The sequence below is a fragment of the Mesoplodon densirostris genome, chromosome 3 (assembly GCF_025265405.1).
Source record: "Mesoplodon densirostris isolate mMesDen1 chromosome 3, mMesDen1 primary haplotype, whole genome shotgun sequence".
NCBI lineage: Eukaryota > Metazoa > Chordata > Mammalia > Artiodactyla > Ziphiidae > Mesoplodon > Mesoplodon densirostris.
In genome coordinates, this window is record NC_082663.1 from 65952232 (window position 1) to 65971196 (window position 18965).

At 40.2% G+C, this 18965-nt stretch overlaps 1 protein-coding gene across 1 annotated transcript in view; it reads left to right on the forward strand.

The window, feature by feature from the left end:
- The window catches only part of RASGRF2 (Ras protein specific guanine nucleotide releasing factor 2), a 248052-nt gene that overhangs the window by 49004 nt on the left and 180083 nt on the right, over positions 1–18965 (forward strand). The window contains exon 2 of the mRNA XM_060091787.1: positions 15939–16045. Within this exon, the coding sequence (XP_059947770.1) occupies positions 15939–16045 (107 nt within the window). The remainder of the gene's footprint in view (positions 1–15938; positions 16046–18965) is intronic.

The following is an 18965-nucleotide window of genomic DNA, read 5'->3' on the forward strand; positions in this document are numbered from 1 at the left end:
AACTTGCCTAAGGATATGTAAGTTCATAAGGGACATCAAGGGGACTTGAACCCAAGGAGTCTGGCATCAGGACCGGAAAAGTCAACCATCAGGATCACCCGCCTCTCCATGATGACTGCTAACCTTACTCCTCTAACTGCAAGTACAACTGAGAGAGAAGGGTGACTGCATGTTGTTCTTCAAAGCAATGACCCCAGCAGAGAGGAGACCAACCCACTGAAATGCTGAGCAAGCAGATCAGATGGGGCATCCTTGTTTGTGGGGGGGGGTGAGTAGGACATGGAGACATGACTGGAAAGAGCAACAGAAGTGTCCCCATCCCTTGGCAGTGGCAGTAATGGAGAGGTTCTAAAGGCCCCGAACTTCCCAGGAACATCTAATAAGAGACCTCTGCCTCATTTCTGCCAGTTTCTTCACACTTACTCTTCCCATATTCTGTACTGTCCTTCTTTCTGGATGCTCTAGTCCCCTGGGACTTGGCCTTGGGGAGCGACTTATTTGTATTTTGATGTTTGTGCACTGATCTCCTATAGCATTTATTGTCTTCGTCTGTGGTAAATACTTTCTAATAGGCCAAAATCAGGATGCATGGTCTGATTTACAGGAACAACTGTCTCAAACCTGAAAAAATGAATGGTGATGGTTGCCATTTTCATACAGCTTATTTTAGCACTTTGACACACCTTACTCTGTTATTTAGTCTTACATTTTTATTCAGTTGTTTTATGAGTGCCTAATTTGGCTCTTTAGCTAAATAGTAATGTCCTTAAGACCAGAGAGTGATATGTATGTGTGTGTGTGTGCATGTGTGTGTATAACATACCAGCATGATACTTTCTAAAATAAGGTGTTTGATAAATATTTAGTGGATAACTTCCTCCCTCCTTCTTTCTCTTTTTCCCTCCCTCCCTCCTTTCCTTTTTTATGGCACCTGCTGTCTCTTGGGCTGTTGATATAAAGATCAGAAATGAGGATAGAAATGGTTAGGGCAGCAGATAGGAACATTATAAAATTCAGGGGTAAAACTGTAGAGACTTGATGATTTTTGGAAATTTATTTTCTGGACATACCTACTGTCTATCCAGGTTCCAGCCCATCTATTTCTCCTTCCCATGTGGTCCATCCCTTGTGGTGAGTTGGCTCAGCAGAGCAAACCTCTGTGTCAGAGTCCAGGGTTTTAGACTCATATGACCTGGCTAGCTTTGCCATGTGTTAAGTTTTCACAACAGAATAGGAAGCAGTGTGTTTGGTTGAATGTAAGTCCATTACTGTTCTGGGCCTACAGCTTAGAGCACATGCCCTGGTGGATTGGGGATGACTGTCATGCTTCTTTAAGCCTATTTCCCTGTCTGTAAAATGGGAATAAGTCATGGAGTCATGGTGAGAATTAAATGAGAAAGTACAGAAGGAATCTTAGTACAATGCCTGGCATATGTTAAGCACTGAATAGATGTTAGCTATTCTTATGCCCAGACATGAACATGCAGACATGAACATCATATGCTGCCCAGGTTAAAGAAGCTCCCCTGAGAGTGTCAGCTCCCAGAGGGTAGGAATACTCGACTGCTTATAATTTCCAGTTATAGTTTCACGAATGGGGCCACTCAGTTGCTGGAATTGTGGTGTGAGTGTTGTTTGTCATTTGAGTAGCTGATTATTGTGCCCGTCAGATGCAGCCCTGTGTCAACCTTGGCAAACATGGAGTAAAGATCCCTAAAGAAAATCTAAAAACAAGTTAAAAAAAAAAAAAACCCAAACTATTCATATTTTTGTCCACTCTTGAGAATCTCAATCAATGGACTAACTCAGTATTCAAATTAAAAATTTTATGTACTAAAATGTTATGAGGAATAATTGAAAACCTTCTAAATGTTTCAAAAATAAGCAAATTAAGTAAATTGTAGTATATCCTCTCTGTGCAATGCTATACAGGCTTTTATAAATGTTTACCACATTTTAAGTAACATGGAAACATATTTAGGTTATCATGTAACTTGAAAAAAACTGGAGTAACATTGCATATGCAGCATGAGCTCAACTATATTAAACTGGCTTTTAGAAAATAGAATGTATTGAAATACATCAAAGTTTAACAATGATTGTCTTTGGATGATGTTGGGATTATGGATAAATTTCCCCCTCTAATTTTGCTTCTCTATATTTTCTGTATTTATATGATTAATGTGATTATTTTCATCTGCAAAAAATAAACTTTTTCAAAAGGGGTAAATAATTTACATAGGTGGTAGACAAAAGCCGTGGCATTTGGCTTGTATTTTCACAATGAAAAAAAGAATCAAATGCATAAGGCATAGGCTGAATTACTTGTTATGTCTTCCTCAAAGAGAAATTAGAGTGTGGCATAAACTAAATTAAAGACACCCTGCTTTGGAGAATTTGGGAGAGGTTTAGCTTTTTGAGGATTTTTGGAGAAGCAGCAAAAATATAAAGCCGTAGCTAATGAACATGTGCATGTGTGAATTTTCTTTTCCCGGACTGAAGTTTGATATTCTTAGCCATTCTGATTGTGGAGTTTTGAGATTGTCGTTTTCTTTTAAATGTCTGACAGCCATAAGCTTTCAGCTATCAACAAATGAGGTGACAATGTATTTTTAATATTAGAAGTCTTTTGGGGGGGAAGAGGCCCAGCAAAACCATCATTAATAGTTCACATTCAGAAAACATTTTGAGCTCCCTTCCTAATCCTGCTCCTTTGGTATTTAATAGCCAGGCATGTCCACCAGATGTGCTCTGAGTCCTTTTATTTACATAAATGTTTCCAGCAATTCATTGTACATTTTTCTACTTATAAGTAAATGCATACCATATAGCCCTCTTTTTTACGTTGCGATGCTTTAGCATTATTTATTTTGTTTTAAAGCAGGAAAATGTCTAATTGACCCTGAGTATTTTTCAAATCTTTACCATTCATAGGACTATTTATATTTATGTCTTTAAAATGTATATGCTCATTATGGCTAATTTGAAAAATGCATAAAATGTATAAATAAGAAGATAATAATTACTAAGGGGTAACTACTGTTAACATTTTCATTTTTTTCTTCCATTTTTTTCATTAATACTTTTTCATAAATGTTAATTCTGTATTCTCTAGCTTGCTTTTATTGCCTTTCCTATAAATGTTGGTACATATAGAACTCATTCTTTTAAACTACTTATTCATGGTTTACTATAATGTATTTAGCTATCCTTTTATTGATAGATATTTAGATTGTTGTCTTTTTCTGGCTCTTAAAACAGTATTGCAATGAACATCTTTGTATGTGCTCTTTGAGTGTTTCTCTAGGAAGTAGAATTACTGGATGATGGAATTTGCTTTTATGTTTTCTTCATTTAGTACGTGTTTTCAATATATTTCTTTATCCATTTACAAACATACATATTATAAATAAATAGATGTTATATATATTTATTTTTCTTTTAGAGTAGATGGTTAGTTGCATTCCATTTATCGCTCTAAATCCTGCTTTTTTGACTTACTGACCTTTTCCCCTGTCAATGGAAATGTTATAGTGTAACCGAGCTTTTACAGCAGATCCTTAGATATGTGGAGATATGACTGTGAATTTGCCTTCTAGCAACCTAACTTTTAAAAAACTTCAAATTTTGTTATTATCTCAAACTTTAGTAAAATTGCAAGAGTAGTACAAAGAACTCCTGTATGTCCTTTACCCAGATTCACTAGGTATGAATACTTTGCCCCATTTACTTTCTCTCTCTCTCTCCCTTTCCATAGGTATAAATTCATAATTTTTCTTTAGCTTATTCATTTGGTTATGGTGGTGTCTGCCAGAGTTCTTCACCAAAAAGTTGCTTTTTCCTGTATAATTATTAATAGTTCATGGGGAGATTCATACACGTTTATTTGAGTATCAGCAGTTATTTATTTCTTGCTGAATAGTTTTCCATTGTACTAATGTACCACGTTATTATTCACCTGTTGAAGGACATTTGAGATTTTGCTAGGCATGGAGGTGCATCAGCCAGATCCCCCTTCAAAGAAAGAGTTGCTACCCAGCTGCAGGGAGTTGGTCAGCAGACAATCTCTGGCTGTCAGCTCCTTCAGAGTCTACTACAGCTGCAGAGAGCTGCCTTGTCCAAGATTACACTCTTCCTGAAGCAGCCCACATTCAGTGACTGAGTGAGGCAGGTGGTATAAAGATCCAACCATTTCAGCCTGTGGTGGGACAACTCTGACACACAATTTTTACATTTTCCCTCCACGGCATCCACCACTGTTACACCAGCACCCCTTTCTCAGCTAATGCCTATGGCTGTATAGGGGATCCTGTACAACTTAATGAAGGAAAAGGGAAAAGCCCAAGCTTGGCTTGCGGATGGGTCAGCTCCAAATGGCCTTGAAAGACTGTGATGAGAAATTCTCGCAATGAGTAGACTAGCAGACCGTGCCCCTGATCATCCACTTCGTGTGGGAAGAGAAGTGGTCTGAGACTCAAACATATACAAACTTATGGGAAGTGGTGAATGTTCTGGCTGGCATCAAAGACCTGGAAGGGAAAGGATTAGAAGTTTGGGGATAGCAAGACCTGAGTAGAAGCTTGTGGATGGACAAATAGGAGTGAGCCCCAAGTGTGACAGTCTCTGCAGCAGCCACCAGAGAGATTTAAAGACTCTGGATTCTATACTACTCTGTTTTCCTCTGAAGAGTGTTCATTTCTTATTCTAGCAGGCAGTTTACTTGGCACTAAACGACCAAGTCGACACACTGACCAGGCCACTGTATTTCAGATAATGTGTGTCACTGGTCACCCCAGTGCTGATACGATGAGCATATGACCATTGTGGCAGGGAGGGAGGCTACTCATGAGCCCAACAGCATAAGTTATTCTTACTAAGACTGATCTAGCTCTTGTTGTGCTAAGTGTCCAAACTGACAGCAATAGAGATCAACACTGAGCCTTCATGTGGCACCATTTTTAAGGAGATCAACTGTCTTCTCTGTGGCAGGTTTACTACGTTTACCCTTTCATTGGAAACAGCAGTCTCTAATCTGCAATTATGTTTGTCCATTTAATTTTTTCATTTCAGTTGTTATGCTTTTCATTTATAAAATTTCCATTTGCTCCTTCTTTAGAATTCCATTTCTCTGCTGAGATTCCCCATCTGTGTTCTCATTATAACTCTCTTTTCCTTTGTCTTTGTATACATTTTAAATAACTGCTTTGAAGTTCTGTCTGCTAATTTCAACATCTGTGTCATATGTTCTCAGGATTATGGCCCTAGTTTTCCTGTTGTTTTTTTCCTACTAATCTTGTAGCATATACTGGACATATTGGATAATACATTTTAAAGACTCTGGATTATGTTGTTTTCCTTTGAAGAATGTTCATTTTTATTCTAGCACGCAGCTTACTTGGCAGACTCAATTTCTAAACTCTGTCTTCCTGTGGTGGGTAGTAGCTGAAATCTTTGACCAGTCTTTTCAGTCTTGTAGCTGTTACTTTTCACAGTGTTCCTTGGAATTTTTCCTGTTATGCATAGTTGAGGGGCTAGCCTGAAAATATTCTTACAGAGTGTGATTATTAATTTAATTGCTCAGAGTGTTCCAGTTTAAATATCCCATAATTTAATTTGTCCCCTATTTTTGGACACTTTTATTATTGTTAATGATGCTATAAACATTCTTAGACATAAGTCTTTGAATGTATTTTTAATGATTTCATTAGTATCAGAGAATAGCTTGAAGTCTGTGATATAAATTGCCAACCATCTCCACAAAGTTTGTAACCGTTTTTATTTCAATCAGCACATTACACTTCCTAACTCTGGATTTTATTATTTAAAAAATTGCAATTTGAAAAGATAGTCTTAATGTACTAATATGCATTTCTTTTTCATATTTTCACCTATTTTTGTCAATTTTTGTTTTGTTTGTGGGCAAATGAATATTCTGTTTCTTTTCCCACATTTCTATTAGGATATTTGGGTTTTCCTTATTGATTTAGAAAATGTCTTTATTTATTAAATAAATAAATTAATTAAATTAATCTTTTTATATTATCCAGTTTTTGATTCATGAGCTATGCATTTGATCATTATTATTTGATTATCATTATTATTAGGGCTTCCATCTTTGAGGTTTGCTCAATGAATTAAAGTGCTAATAATTATTGCTGAGTAGTTAGCACTTAAAATGTAAAAAATGAAATAAGATTTCAAAGGACCCTTTCTGTCAGTTTTGTATTGTTATGAACCCAATGCTTCTGATTAAAAATCATCAGTGCAACAGTGGTTCTTAGTTGATCTGATAAGTGTAACTGATGATTATCAATATAAACCAGGCACAATGTCATAAAAGACTTTACCTCTTAAAAGGCACTAATTGTTTCTTTATTCAGACCTGTATTTCCTTTTACTCCCACTTTGGTAAATTGCCATGCAATAAAAACTGAGATATTGAACAGCAAAAGCAGAACGGTGGTCTAACCGTTGTTTATATGCCTCCTCTATTGCATACCTTAATGGTAAAATTCTAGAGTATGTTACAGCTACTGAAGGATTTTGATACTGTGGGATATTAGAGGCCATCTGGTTCTATTTTCCAATGGCAGGAATCCCTTTCTAAACACCATTGAGATATGGTCAGCTGGCAGCAGCATCCCATCCCATTTTTAGAAAGGTCTTCCAAATCTCTCACTTTAACCTTTTATTCCTGTTTGTGCCTTCTGGAGCTACACAGGATAAATCTGAAGTCGGTCTCATTAGACATATTTTCCCCTGCCTACTTTTCGGCATAACCATTGTCCCTCTTTGACAGAGCACCTCAAAAAATGTCCTTGCAGCAGCAGGGGAACTCCAGCACTTACTCAAGTCTATCTGTTGAAGCATTCTCTTCTCTGCTAAGTGGGACTAACTAACCTAGGTGTTAACAGCATACATTTTCACTGTACGTACTTTTACACAAATGAGAATATGGTTGGCAAATGGGAAATAAGTAAAACCAATGGTTGAGATGAGAAAGTGATGAAGATAGCATGAAGTAAAAAGGTTTTGGAGGTTTCATGTGAAGTTAGAAGTTCCAGACTAGTTCAGGAGAGGCCAGGATAGAATGGACACCGGAATGGTGCTAAAGTTTAGTTGCCTTGCTGTAAGAGAAGGCTGTGACATTGGTGACTGAATTCACAAGTGTGCTCAGTCGGTGGCTCTAGGTGGACATGAGTTAGATGTCTCTCTTTAAAGATAGTAAGTAAACAGGAGGACTGGGGATGGGGTGAAGCCAGTCACAAAGATCAGATGTTATCGTCAATAACGTCTGTCCCTGTGTGGAGTGGTAATACAAGAGAAAGGCACTTAAGTGAGAATGTAACAAAACATGAAGAGGAATCACTGCCTTTTCCTGTGAGTCAGGGATGATGACTTAAGCCACCATTTATCATGCTTCCCTTTTCATAAATTTCAATATAACTGGTGATTTATGGGAGCTCACATCCCTTGGTTGCTGAAAGTTTCTCTGTTGCTTTTTTATATGATGATCTTTCAGAGATTTGAAGTGCATCCGAATATATCAAGTTCTTTTAGCCATTCTTAAAATGATAGACTTTCTGACCCCTTGGCACAGTTTAATTTGACTCACTTCTCTCTGAAATTTGGAAGCCAGACACAATGTATTTTTCCTGTTGTGGTAGAAAACCACAGTAGGAGGCAGTCAAACTCTTACTCCTTAAGCTGGATTCTAAGTTCAGTTCCTGTCCATTTAAATATGTTTAATAGAAGAATACATTCTGAGGCAGTTCTTAAATGCTGATATTGTAGCATAGTGTGGATTTTATGCATGTTAATACTCTGCTTTATTCATAGTTTCAAGTTTACAGTCCGTGTGTTGGCTTCTGTTGGGACAAATCATTTAGCAAATTCTTGCATGACATTGAAAATTCAAAATACAGCTCTTCTCTAAGCCTTTGGGAAAATTAGAAATCTTTTCATCATGACTGTCAAACCACAAAAAAAAATCCACAAGAACAAAACAACCAACAACCACCGTAATAAAAACAGTATGATCTCTTCTTAATTACCAGGTACCCAGGGTGCTGGTTTATAATTTTAATACATCCTTTTTTTTACCCCATGCACTATTATCTGAGGAAAGCAGTGGGGAGAAGGCAGGAGGAACACTCGAATTACCCGGTTTTGCAGAGCTGGAACAAGTGTGGTGTCCGAGGCAGACTCGAGGTGACCGCTTTCCCGGTGAGATCTGGCAGTTCTACCACCACAGGAATGACAAGACACACTTCATGCTTTTCAAGACACTTTGATGTGTGTTATTGCATTTTATCTTCACCTTGGGGTTAGTAGGAGAGGTGACCTTGTCTTCACTTCGCCCAAGAACAAACAGCACGGGAGGAATTTGCCAGAGTTCACACTCGGAATCCTGATGTCCCTCCTACTAGCCTCGGGCACCTTCTGTGGAACCACACTGCTTGCTCAGGTGCGACATGAATCTGTGAAGTCGGCTTGTACTGAAGTGAATATGCCCATGGCAAGACCTCTGAATCTCATAGTTGAAAAGATAGTGAACCAGTGGGGAGGGGGAAAGCCTTCAGCACCTTAGGTCTTTGTTCTTAAGAAGGAACAAAGGAAGGAAGTAGGAGGAGATTTGAAGTAGTAGGAGGAAGTAGTTGGGAGATTTGACATATGTTTTAACAATAAAGAATGAGCTTCAGGGACTTCCTTGGTAGCGCAGTGGTTGGGAATCTGCCTGCCAGTGCAGGGGACACGGGTTCGATCCCTGGTCCGGGAGGATCCCACATGCCGCGGAGCAACTAAACCCGCGCACCACAACTACTGAGCCTGAGCTCTAGAGCCCGTGAGCCACAACTACTGAAGCCCGCGTGCCTAGAGCCTGTGCTCCACAATGGGAGAGGCCACCGCAATGAGAAGCCTGTGCACCAACACAACTAGAGAAAGCCGGCACACAGCAACGAGGACCAAATAAATAAATAGATAAACCAATGAATTAAAAAAAAGAATGAGCTTCAGCGTGTAACCATGATATGAAAAGATGGAATCTATGAAGTAGTTGGAAAATACGGTCTCCTTTAATTTACACAGTCTTCTTTGGAGCTAAAAGTACCCATGAGATAGAGTTGTGGTCAAGAAATGATCCCACTATATAGGGCCTCCCTGGTGGCGCAGTGGTTGAGAGTCTGCCTGCCGATGCAGGGGATACGGGTTCGTGCCCCGGTCTGGGAGGATCCCATATGCCGCGGAGCGGCTGGGCCCGTGAGCCATGGCCGCTGGGCCTGCGCATCCGGAGCCTGTGCTCCGCAACGGGGGAGGCCACAACAGTGAGAGGCCCGCATACCGCAAAAAGAAAAAAAAAAAAAAAAAAAAAAAAAGAAATGATCCCACTATATAGAAACAGTCCCTGAGGCAGGAGAGTGAAATGATTTCTCTCACCAATGGTGCAGGGTCCAGTATATAATGCTTTATTTAGGCTTTTCTTCAGTGTGTGCCCCATCAGCTGGCACAATGGTGATCAGGTGCAGTGGGCAGAGAAGTCCCTTGCAAGTAACATTTCAATGGCAGGAAATACAAAAGGGTAGGAATGCCAGGAGGAGGAGGGGAGGGGATGATGTCAAAAAACATGACATATTTCCCCTTTTTTTATGCCCACCTGAATGTTATTTTCAGTCTGCTCTTATCTCTCTCTCACACACTGCCAGGTCAGTGGCAGCAAATCAGATTTAGAGCGATCTGTCTTTGCCTCTAGGGCCCAGGGGTGGGATACTTTTCTCTTACAGAGGGCCAGTCACATACTAGGGACATTAATTGAAGTTCCTGTGAATGGTAAAGATAATTATCAGTTTGGGTGAAGTTAAACCCCTAGGAGTGAAAATTAGTATAAGGGCACATAAAGCTCAGTTTCATCAAATGTATCAAATATTTAAAATGCATTTCATTTCCACTCTACGAGCAGTTACAGAAAGAAGAAGAAAGGGGAGAAGGGAGAAAGAGCAGGAGGTAATGAATCATAGCAAGGTTAACATGAGCACAGAGTTTGTTATTGCTTGGGAGATGCACCTAGACTGGAGAATTGCTGTCCATGGTTTTCATCCATCTCCACATCCAGAGACACTTGGAGTCTCCCTTCTGACTGACGTGGATGGTCATAGCAACGCATGGGGCTGCTGCAGGAGGAATATGCTCCGGGCTGCAGAGGGCCACTCAATAGCGTTATTCACATTCCTGGGGCCTAGGAAGGCCAGACCCCAAGGCCCGGGTGGGGTTTGAGCGCTCCTCCTGGCTTTAGAGCCATGCTGTGGTCCCAGAGGCACTGACACTCCAGGCTGCTCTGTTCTCATGATCATTAGCCCCAGGTGTAAGTCACCAGGCTGGGAACATTTGGAAGGCATCCATCTTTTTTTTAAAAATCCCATCCAGTATCTGACTCGCAGGGTCAGAAATGTGGCCTCTGGAGAGGAGACCATAGCAAGTTCCTGTAGGGCCTCCCATCCCTCCCAGACAGGAGCCAAGTGTGGGAAGAGGATTCGAGGAGGATTTTCTGCCTCAAAGGCTGCAGAGAGCGTTGGTTTTAGTTCTCTTAATCTGAAACTGAAAAATGTCAACAACGTATGTAATAATTTAAAACCCTGAAGTACCATCAAAATAATAATACATATGGCACAGCAGTTTTTTTTAAAGAGATTATTTTTCTACCAAATACTTTAAGAAAACCCACAGTGATTTTTAATCTTCTTTTGAACATCATTGATTTGACCAACATCATTTACTTTTTCTGGGTATATAAGTAGTATTATAAAGACCTAAACATAGTTTTGAAAATGGATACTATCTTTATCGCTGATTATATAGCTATATGTGTTTATTATAAATGACTCAAACAATTTGAAAATGGAATGAGCATATTTTTGTTGGCTACATAGCTTTATGTCTTTATTGTAAATGATTCAAACAATACAGAAAGGTAGAATGTGGAAGTGGTCCTATAATACCATCCTCCAGCAATTGCCACTGTTTTAGCTATAAACTTGTTAACTTGCAGAAGCCTAAGGACCATAGTTTTCAGTGAGCTTGTGTTCTCATATTGGGTTACATTTGTTCTTTCTGCAAAAACACATAGCATAAACAGCAGCAAACCCATTATAATAAAAACCAGACAATTGAAAAATGAAAATTCATATGAAGCTTCAATAGATACCAATAAGACCCTGAACATTTAAATTTCATAGATCTGTTCATTATGTTGTCTTTCTGGCATTTTATGGTTATTGTAGGTAAGAGGTAAGACCCTCTGGTGAATCTGCCAACCTACAGTATCTGTTCTTATTGCTTGTCTAGAGGGTTGTAAAGAACATCATAATGTTCTGTTTTCTGTCTTATAAAAATATGTGTTTGGTAGCTTTAGGGGTCTTTCTGAATCTTTTCTCTGGATGTCTACCTGGATGTGATTATATAGTCATGAAATTGTCATGTGTGGCTGTTTGAGGCAAATTTATTAGGTTATCTATACCTCATGTTTCTTTACTGATGATCATTTATTCACCAAAAAATATTGAGGGATTTGTGTGTACCCAGCACAGTGCTAGGATCAAGGGTACAAAGGGACAAGTCCTGCAAGGAAGAGAGACACATGCATGGACAACTCTAAGGTGATGAGAGAACAATGTGCATGGGGTTATTGCCAGAGGAGAGAGGGACTCCTTTTTGCCAGAAGGTGCCTGGGAAAGATTCTTAGCAGAATTGATGGTTCGTGACATGAGTCATGAAAGTTCAGTAAGAGTGTGTAGGTGGAGAAGGGACTGGAGATGAAGAAAGTCAAGACAGAGGCCCACTGAGAGGGAAAGGAATTAACATTTGTTAAGTGCCTCAGGGGTGCAGGCACTGCATGTCAGCTAATCAATCCTGTAAGGTCTCTTTCCTCTCTATCCTCTCATTAACCAGGGGAAACTCAGTCTCAGAAAGGTTGCATGACCTGCCCAAGGTCTCAGTTACCACTTGGAGGAATCAGGATTCGCACCCAGGTTTGGTGACTCTGGAGACCATACTCTGTCAGTAGCATGAGGTTGAGGAAACAGCTTGTCTGTCTTCTTGGGGGAGTGATGGGTTGATTGGCTGGAGTGTGGTGTACTTTATAGGAAAGAGGCAGAAATGAGGTTAAAAATGGAGAATGGGGCCAGTTGGTGTGGGTGTTTGAGAATACCAGCGAGGGTTTGTAAGCGGGTATGAAAGCTCAGATTTATCTTTTAGGAAGAGAACTCTGGCCACCTTGTTTGGGCTGCAGGGAGCTGGGTGAGACTGCGGGCAGGGTTGTAGATTTACCCTCACTGCACTTAGATGTTCAAAAACATTTTTTTCCTTAAAGTTGAGCAGACTTTCTCCTTAAGACCCCTCCCCCACTTAGTAAGTGGAGAAAAAAGAACCTGCATTTAGCTGAGAGTAGTAAATTCAGTCTGCTCCAATCATGTAAAAAGTAATGCATTCTCTCTTCTGTGCCTCACGAAGATGGTGTCTCAGTAAGTGGGGGGGTCCCATGCCCTTGAGGTTGTATGTGTGTGTTTATCAGAGGTTGGCGGGCGGTCCTTGCTGGTGCTGACTGGGGTCTGGTGTTGTTCTGGCTCTGCCTTGGTCATCTGTTGCTAAAGTGTATGGCTGCTGTAACTTGTGGTCCATGCTCTCTCAGGTCAGTCAGGGTCCAGGTGTCCGTTTTGCTTACACGGCCACACCTTGGCTTTTGCTAGGGCTGCATAGCACCCCCCCCCCCCCGCCGTGAGGTCTGATAGCCCCTTCCCTCTACAGTCCTCCATGGTACCCTCAGGGACATCACACCACTTGAATACTAGGGGGGCTCTGGATAGCTAAACTCAAAACTTAGGCCCTGTCTTTACGTAACCGCTGTGACACCATTTTACTGATTTACATGATACGGTCATTACCCATGGGGTCACCACCCCACGTTGTCATGAGGGTGGGAGTGGGGCAAGAGAACATTGCGTGAGATGACATCCTCTGTTGCTCCAAAAGGAAAGTGGTACGGAAGTTCCTCGGCTTTTGGCTTTGTCATCAACCCTTCTAGGTCCTCAACCTTCTCTGAGATTTTAGACTCAAGTGGGGTGAAGCTGTACCATATGTGTCTGCTGCTTTCTGCCTTCTTACCCACATCCACCACTACTTCTCTTCCACCTTTCTTCTTGTGTTCACAACTCACTGGGACTTCCCCTAGGTCATCCCGTCCTACTTCCAGAGAGGCCATTAACCTCCCACTTGGGGCTGTAATAGCAGCTGAGATGTCACGAAGGAGAGAGACCAGCTATAAGATAAAGCAGTCTCAGTTGGAAAGTATTTCAAAGTTGTCATATCTATCATTTTCATCTGTGATGAAGCTGTTACAGTAATCTAGGTGAGGGATAATAAAAGCCAGAAGAGCGTCTTGGGAAGGAGCATTGGTGACACCCAATGCGGGGCTGATAAGAGGGAGAAGTTGAGGGTGGCTTTGGGGTTCCTAGCTGGGACAACTGTTGGATAAAGATGTACTTGACAGAGAAAACACAAGTGGAGAAGGAGTAGCTGCGAGGGCAGCAGGTACAAGTAGGAGCATTAGGAGGTGGGAGGGGGGGGAGGGAAGGTAATGAGTGAGTTCAGGTTTAGACCTGATTGAAATGCTGGCTAACGGCAGAAATATGGGGCGGGCACTGGGAGAGCATCTGCCTGCCCGGAGAAATATATTTGGGAATAGGTGAACCTACCCAAGGAGAAAAAGAAGGGAAGCTCACTGCCATTGTAGGTGTTGAATTTAAAGACGTAAACAAGGTCATCACTGTTTTAATTCTTCCTTGCACTTCACGATGACCCAGTACTTTGGAACTTCCCCTCCTAGTTTCCTGCAGTGGGGCAGGTCAGAGGTCACAGAGTACCATCAAGGGTGTCTGCTGATGCTTTTGATCCCCAAGGGGACCTCTAAAACCCCAGGTCTGACACATGGTATACTGAGTTCATATCAGAATGAGGCCAGAATACACAAAGAAAACTTCTTGATGAATGGCTGAAGTTGAATAATTTGCAGGTACACGTAGAGGCAGTGTTAAAACTTTTTCCATCGTTGTCATGCCTGAGACATAGTCTAACCTTTGGATGTACTCTGCTAATATAATTACCTTGCTGTCTTTTAAAGGTGGCTTTTAATTGGGTTCCCGAGCAGCAGCTGCTGGTGAGGTGCTGGTTGTAGCCTTTCGATATCAGGTTCATTAAATGTTTCCTCTTCCTGGACAGGGCATCTGGCCTTGGCTGGTAACCAGCTGTTGCTGAAATGCCATCACTTATAGGATTGCCCTTTAAGCCACTGATTTGTTATTTTGTTGAGTTTCGACTCCTTTCCTCTCAAATTTAAATGAAGCTTTATTGAATACAGTGCTAAACTCAATTTTTCCCATTCTTAGTGGCCTTTTCATCAGATTATTTCCCCCTAGTTCATAGCATTTAGTCCTCTGGCTGGGCAAGAGGTTTAAGAATTAAAGACAGCTTGTCATTTATGGGGCTAAGGACTGTCCTTGGGGAAGTGCGGTGGATTATCTCACAGACATGTCCTCAGTTGGCTGATGATTTATGCACAAGTAACACGAGGTCTCTTAGCTAGTTGTTTTCCTTTTTTGTAAAAATGTGCCAAAAATTCTAGGATCTTTAAGAATTTATCTCTAGGATTATTGTCCTGAAGGTTTTTTTAATTGAAGTTATAGCTGATTTATAATATTATGTTAGTTTTGGTATATATCATAGTGATTCAATGTATTTTATAGACTAAAAGCTTTTGTCCTGAAGGTTTTTAATTCATTTGAAGAAAATGAGTATGTAACAGTCACATTGAATAAAGAGAAATTTGGGGGTAGGGTGGGAAGGTGGGACAACAGAAAAAACTCAGGTTTTGTCTTTGGTTTTCTGTCTCAGAGCAGCTGTGTGGGGCTGGTCCTTTTTGTGCCCCAGGATGAAGTCTTGAGCAGGCCCAGTGTATTTGCTGATAATTCTCATAAAATCAAAAGTTCTCCAGTCATATTTCCTTCCCAGACAGTCTCAATTTGGTATTATATGTCTAGCCTCAAATAGACTGGTTTAAAGTGACAGCTTCTCCTGTCCCTAGCTCAGATTCTCGATTCACTATTGTCAAATTCCACCCAAAGAAAACCTACTGGTAATTTTATTAGAATACATTGAAATTATAGATTAATTTACTCTTTAGAGGTGATAAACTTATTTTCTTAGGTTTGTCATTTATATTTCTTTGCTATTGCAAATGCTGTGTTTTCAAAATTGTTTCCTATTTGTTGATATTGTATCAAAGTGCAATAAATTTTCGTGTATTGATTTTATATTCAACAATTTTGAGGGATGTTCTTATTTAATAGTTTTTCAATGAATTTTTAATGTAGACACATCATCTGTGCAAAATGATTTTTCCCCCTTGTTTTCCATTTCTTTTTTCCTTTATTTTTCTATGTTGCCCTCCAGACAGAATTGGTAAATACAAGTGATGATAATTGCCATTTTTTCTTATTTTTGATTTTAGAAGGGTTGCTTGTAATAGTTCATCATTAGCTAAAATGTTTGTAGTAAGTTTTTGCTTGATATCCTTTATCAGGTTCAGAAATTTCACTTTGGAGTTTGCAAAGAATTCTAATCGTGTGTTTGTGTAGAATTTTATCAAATACCTTTTCTGTATCTGAGATATTGTGAGTTGAATCTTACTGAGGGGTGTTAAGATGCATCCTATGGTATCTTCTAGGTAGAAAGTCATTGCCAAGTGTACTGGGAGTGTCATTACATTTTGAAATATGATTTACGTAATGCTGATGCATTTTGTAAACATATAGCCTTTGTAGGGAAATATCGTGTTGTTATGCTGTTATGCCTGAAAAATAAAACATAACTTTGTTTGTTTTTCTTTCCAGTATTACTTTACTGTTCTTTTTGGCCACGAAGGTCAGAAACCACTAGAGCTGCGCTGTGAGGAGGAGCAGGACGGTAAAGAGTGGATGGAGGCCATTCACCAAGCCAGGTATGGGCGCAAATCCTCTATGTGACACTGGATTGTCTGAGTCTTGCATGGGGGTTTCACCATCAGCGGTAGTTTCGGATGAACTTGCAATTCCAAGATGGGTTTCCCCTTGGTTCCTCCTCCTTAGTCATGTGTGAGATGATTCTTTGCACTTCCTGTGGATATATTCTGGCTAAAGATTAAGGTAAAAAATAAAACAATAATAATGATAATTACTGAACATAGGATTTGTGCCTCTGTGCCGGGCACTGTTCTAAGTTTTCCTGAATTAAGGAATTTGTTAAATGTTTTGATTCCCTTATACTCTCAGTAGTCTGTGAGAGATGTTATCAGAATTAGCCTCTCTCTCACAGATAAGGAAACTGAGGCCTGGGAGCTTAGCTTCTTTGCCTGAGACCACACAGCTAGCAAGTGGCAGAGCTGGGATACGGACCCAGCCGAGCCTGCATTTGTAAACCTTGCCCTGTGCAGCCTGGTTATCCAGAAAGGGGACGCCAACCGCTATCTAGGCAAAGAGAAGAGTGTGCTTTGTCTTCCTCCTAAGAAATACCAGGAAGGTAGAAATAAGCACTCTCGGCCTCAAATGAGAATGAAGAATCCAAAAGAGATGCAGGCAGACCCCTCTTTTTTATTTTTCATATTCAATTCCAAAGTCCTATCCATTTTGGCTTTGAACGGCTCCCAAACTTGCTGCTTTTTGCCTGTCCCCGCCCCAACCCAGGCTCTCCTCACTCCATGACTCCCTGCTCGCATCCTCAGTGTTTCAGTGGCAAAACTCAGTCTTTTTCTTTGCCAGGTATGCCTCCCCCACCTTCTCCTATAAGTCTATTCACGTCTGTCTCTAACACCCACTCCCGGACACTTTCTCCCTGCAAGCCAGTGCTCACTGGCCCCCCGCTCCAAGTGGCCACAGCACTTGCTTTACTACATGTGGAATATTTAACAACTTAGTACAATGTAGGTTATTTTTTACATATTTCACGTGTGTGATTTCTGTTTCCTGGGCTGGATTGTATGCACCGTGAGAGGAGGAGGATGAGGATGAGGACACATTCATTTCTGAATGAAGCACAATGCTAATTATGTAGTCATTAGGAAATGTTTTCAGATTGATTATAAAGCATATAAGGTGTCCTGAGTTTAGGCTGTTCTTTGAGCCCTGGTGACTTTTTTCCTCTCCCCTCCTGTCCTCTCCCCTCTTCTTTCTTCAGCTACTGTATATTGACCACCTTGCTCTGTGGCAAGCAGCATGCTAAATGCTTTACATACTTATCTTTCTTTTTTTATTCCTCACAACTACCCAGTAGGGTATTATTAATTCCATTTTACAGATGAGAAGACGAAGATTCATGATGATTAAGCAGAGTGGCAAAGTCTAACACAAAGTTGTTAAATGGCAGGACTGGGATCAAACTGAGGTCTCTCTGACTCCAGAACCTTTAACCAATGTTCTATATTGTAACGTTCTTCATTATTATCTCTTTTTCTCTTCCATCTTTCCCTCTTCTATTTCTTTTTCTCTTCCTCTAATTCAAAGACGAAAATGGATTAATGTCAGGTCAGGGTTGAGAGTAGGTGTTATTTGCAAAAGATTTCAATTCCTTTTCTTTCCTCCTCTGCAAAATATTTCTCTGAGACGCACAGGGTTGGCGCCCAAATGCTGCTCTCCAAGGTGGGCCCCAGTGCAGCTTGCCGACATCATGATCCAGGCACACCGTTCAGGTGTCTTCACTCTCAGTGTCTCTGTCTGAGAGTTTTGCTCAGACTTAGGACTAATGCAGACTGACTCACTGTAGAAAGAAAAGTCAGGTCTTCAAAGGTGAAAGAAGTATCAAATTGGCCACGTAGAGCCCTTGGGTCATTTCCAGACCCAATCGTTGTGACCACTTCTATTCCTTTTTACCTGGGAGTTAAAATGAAGTAAATAATTTAAAACACGTGTATTTGCCCATTTTTTTTCTTTCCAGAAGAGCCAAGTACCATTAGTAGCCTAAATGCCTTTGTAGTTGCCAAGCAAATATTGTGGTGAACCAAATAGAGTATGAATTACTTTAAAATGGTAAAATTTCAAGCAAGGATTTTTTTTTGGTATACCAAGAAAACTTTGTCATGTATGTGGAAGTAGTTCAGTAGCAATTTGGTGTTGACTGACATATGATCAATCCAGGGCTCACATGATCTTGTCAGGAAACAAAGGTTTTAGAAACCACTTTAGTGGTTTAGGTAATTGAATGGTAAAAATTCTCTTCTCTTTTAGATTTGAAGATTTGGTTAATAATTGATCTTTTTTATTGATGTCCTGACTTTTGGTACATTAGAATTGCTCTTCCTTTGACTTGAGGTCCAGGACTGGGTTCTTTGATGACTTCCTTTTAATGTGACTGCTTTATACCTGAGTTCTTATATTTGACTTATTACATTGAGATGCTTCTTACATTTTTGTTTTCTAAATCACAAAAGACAATAACTTTTTCATTTATGTTTCATTGAGTCAAGTTTTTGGTATAAACTTGTTGGTCTGTGAAATTCATCCTGACTTTGTTCATATATTAGCAGAGCCAGAAAGTTAATGAAGCTCATTCAGAGAAAGGATTTGTCAACCGTTTTTGCTTGGCATTGTGCTAATTAAACAACTGGTTGGTTGACTAAACATTTTACCTTTAGAGGACAGTCTGATGGCATTACTTTGGTATTACTGCCTTTTGAGTAGAAAATGCTCAATAATTATGGGTTTATTGATCCCTCTTTTTAAGGCTGAGCTTTTGATGAACTGATGACTGTTTTAGCCTGAGACTAGTTCTTTTCTGAGTTGCAGATCCTACATAGAAACAGGGACTGCTCAGAATCCTTCTCTTGGTCACTGCTCTTTTCCTGAGGTGTTTCTCAGTACTGGACTGGATGTTCTATGTTTGGTGCCATG